Source organism: Dipodomys ordii, unplaced genomic scaffold (genome assembly GCF_000151885.1).
Source record: "Dipodomys ordii isolate 6190 unplaced genomic scaffold, Dord_2.0 Scaffold12420, whole genome shotgun sequence".
NCBI lineage: Eukaryota > Metazoa > Chordata > Mammalia > Rodentia > Heteromyidae > Dipodomys > Dipodomys ordii.
The window spans coordinates 1-2325 of record NW_012279632.1 but is presented as its reverse complement, the minus strand read 5'-3'; the positions used below and the strand labels follow the sequence as shown (position 1 = coordinate 2325).

The following is a 2325-nucleotide window of genomic DNA, read 5'->3' as shown; positions in this document are numbered from 1 at the left end:
CTGGTGTGAGTGAGTGGACGTGGAGGACAGGCAGGCCTGGTGTGAGTGGACGTGGAGGACAGGCAGGCCTGGTGTGAGTGAGTGGACGTGGAGGAGGACAGGCAGGCCTGGTGTGAGTGAGTGGACGTGGAGAACAGGCAGGCCTGGTGTGAGTGACACTGGTTGGGTTGTGGGTGGCCTTGCCCCAGTGTTGGCCCCTGGGGTGGGGCATCTGTAGGAGGAGGGGGAAGGCTCAGCTCCCTCAGTCTCCCAGGTCCGGGTCTCAGGCCTGGGCTCTGGGTGGCAGGCTGTGTCCAGCACCGCCTCTGCATGCCGGCTGCTCACCTGGTGTTTGGGGTGGGGATGTCTCACAGAGTTGGAAGACACGCCGCTGACCGTGAAGAGTGACATGAGTGCCATAGTGCGAGTCATGCAGTTGCCTGACTCAGGACTGGAGATTCGTGATCGCATGTGGCTCAAGATCACCATCGCTAATGCCGTGATTGGTGAGCTCATGCCTGTGGGGTCTGGCTCACCGCCCGGTGGCCCGGGCCCGCCAGGCTGACACGGTGGGGGTGTGGCCAGGGGCAGACGTGGTGGACTGGCTGTACACACACGTGGAGGGCTTCAAGGAGCGGCGGGAGGCCAGGAAGTACGCCAGCAGCATGCTGAAGCATGGCTTCCTGCGGCACACGGTCAACAAGATCACCTTCTCCGAGCAGTGCTACTATGTCTTCGGGGACCTGTGCAGCAGTGAGTGAGGGCGGAGGGCGGGGGCGCCCAGGGGCCCATCCGGCCGCCCTCACCCAACCTCTGCTCCCTCCCCCAGATCTGGCAGCCCTGAACCTCAACAGTGGCTCCAGTGGAGCCTCAGATCAGGACACCCTGGCCCCGTTGCCCCACCCGTCTGCGCCCTGGCCCCTAGGTCAGGGCTACCCCTACCAGTACCCAGGGCCCCCGCCCTGCTTCCCACCCGCCTACCAGGACCCTGGCTTCAGCTATGGCAGCGGCAGCGCCGGAAGTCAGCAGAGTGAAGGTGAGCATCTCACCAGCTCTGCTCAGCCCCCGCTCCCGGCTCTGCTGCCTTGCTGTCGCCCCCTGTGCTCTCGCTGTGTGCTTGGGCCCTGTGCTTGGGCCCTGCGTGGCTCCCTCCAGAGGGCAGAGGTTGAGGCAGGCAGGAGTGGATTGGTGGGGAGAGCCTCAGCGGAAAGGGAGGCTGGGCGGGGCAGGCGCACAGGATGAGGAGGTGGGTACAGGAGTGGGTGGGAGGGAGGCTGAGGTGTCCAGCAGGCCGCTTTCCAGCCCAGCCGCACTCCCCAGGGCCTGGGCCCGGCTGGGAGCCAGGTGAGGAAGGTAGACGGGGCTCAGGGTCCCTGGAGAGCCGGGACGAGGGGAGCCTCCGGGTGGGACATGTCGGAGCAGAGGCCCGAGCCCAAGTGGGGTACAGTGGGTGCAGTGGTGCAGTGGGTGCAGAGATGCCAGTGGGTGCAGTGATGCCAGTGGGTGCAGAGATGCCAGTGGGTGCAGAGGTGCCAGTGGGTGCAGAGATGCCAGTGGGTGCAGTGGGTGCAGTGGGTGCAGAGGTGCCAGTGGGTGCAGTGGGCGCAGTGGGTGCAGAGGTGCCAGTGGGTGCAGTGGGTGCAGAGATGCCAGTGGGTGCAGTGATGCTAGTGGGTGCAGTGGGTGCAGAGATGCCAGTGGGTGCAGTGGGTGCAGAGATGCCAGTGGGTGCAGTGGGTGCAGAGATGCCAGTGGGTGCAGAGGTGCCAGTGGGTGCGGTGGGTGCAGTGGGTGCAGAGGTGCCAGCGGGTGCAGAGATGCCAGTGGGTGCAGAGATGCCAGTGGGTGCAGAGGTGCCAGTGGGTGCAGAGATGCCAGTGGGTGCAGAGATGGCAGTGGGTGCAGTGGGTGCAGAGATGGCAGTGGGTGCAGTGGGTGCAGAGATTGCAGTGGGTGCAGAGATGCCAGTGGGTGCAGTGGGTGCAGAGATGCCAGTGGGTGCAGTGGTGCAGTGGGTGCAGAGATGCCAGTGGGTGCAGTGGGTGCAGAGGTGCCAGTGGGTGCAGAAGTGCCAGTGGGTGCAGTGGGTGCAGAGGTGCCAGTGGGTGCAGAGATGCCAGTGGGTGCAGAGGTGCCAGTGGGTGCAGAGATGCCAGTGGGTGCAGTGGTGCAGTGGGTGCAGAGATGCCAGTGGGTGCAGTGGGTGCAGTGGGTGCAGAGATGCCAGTGGGTGCAGAGATGCCAGTGGGTGCAGAGATGCCAGTGGGTGCAGTGGGTGCAGAGGTGCCAGTGGGTGCAGAGATGCCAGTGGGTGCAGTGGGTGCAGAGGTGCCAGTGGGTGCAGAG

General features: G+C 65.2%; 1 protein-coding gene across 1 annotated transcript; it reads left to right on the top strand.

Moving 5' to 3' along the window:
- The first annotated feature begins 318 nt into the window (after positions 1-318).
- On the top strand, positions 319-1221 carry LOC106002512 (segment polarity protein dishevelled homolog DVL-1-like). Its single transcript, XM_013037378.1, has 3 exons — positions 319-485; positions 565-732; positions 809-1221. Exons 1-3 carry the CDS (start codon positions 389-391, stop codon positions 1219-1221), a joined length of 678 nt encoding a protein of 225 aa, XP_012892832.1. The 5' UTR covers positions 319-388.
- Positions 1222-2325: the final 1104 nt, after the last annotated feature.

What these genes read in the sequence shown, in the direction of transcription:
- LOC106002512 (XM_013037378.1), top strand. Translation starts at nt 389, where the DNA reads ATGAGTGCCATAGTGCGAGTCATGCAGTTGCCTGACTCAGGACTGGAG. An exon ending in CATCGCTAATGCCGTGATTG is followed by an intron (nt 486 to 564) that starts GTGAGCTCATGC and finishes GGGTGTGGCCAG; the next exon opens with GGGCAGACGTGGTGGACTGG. An exon ending in CTTCGGGGACCTGTGCAGCA is followed by an intron (nt 733 to 808) that starts GTGAGTGAGGGC and finishes TCCCTCCCCCAG; the next exon opens with ATCTGGCAGCCCTGAACCTC.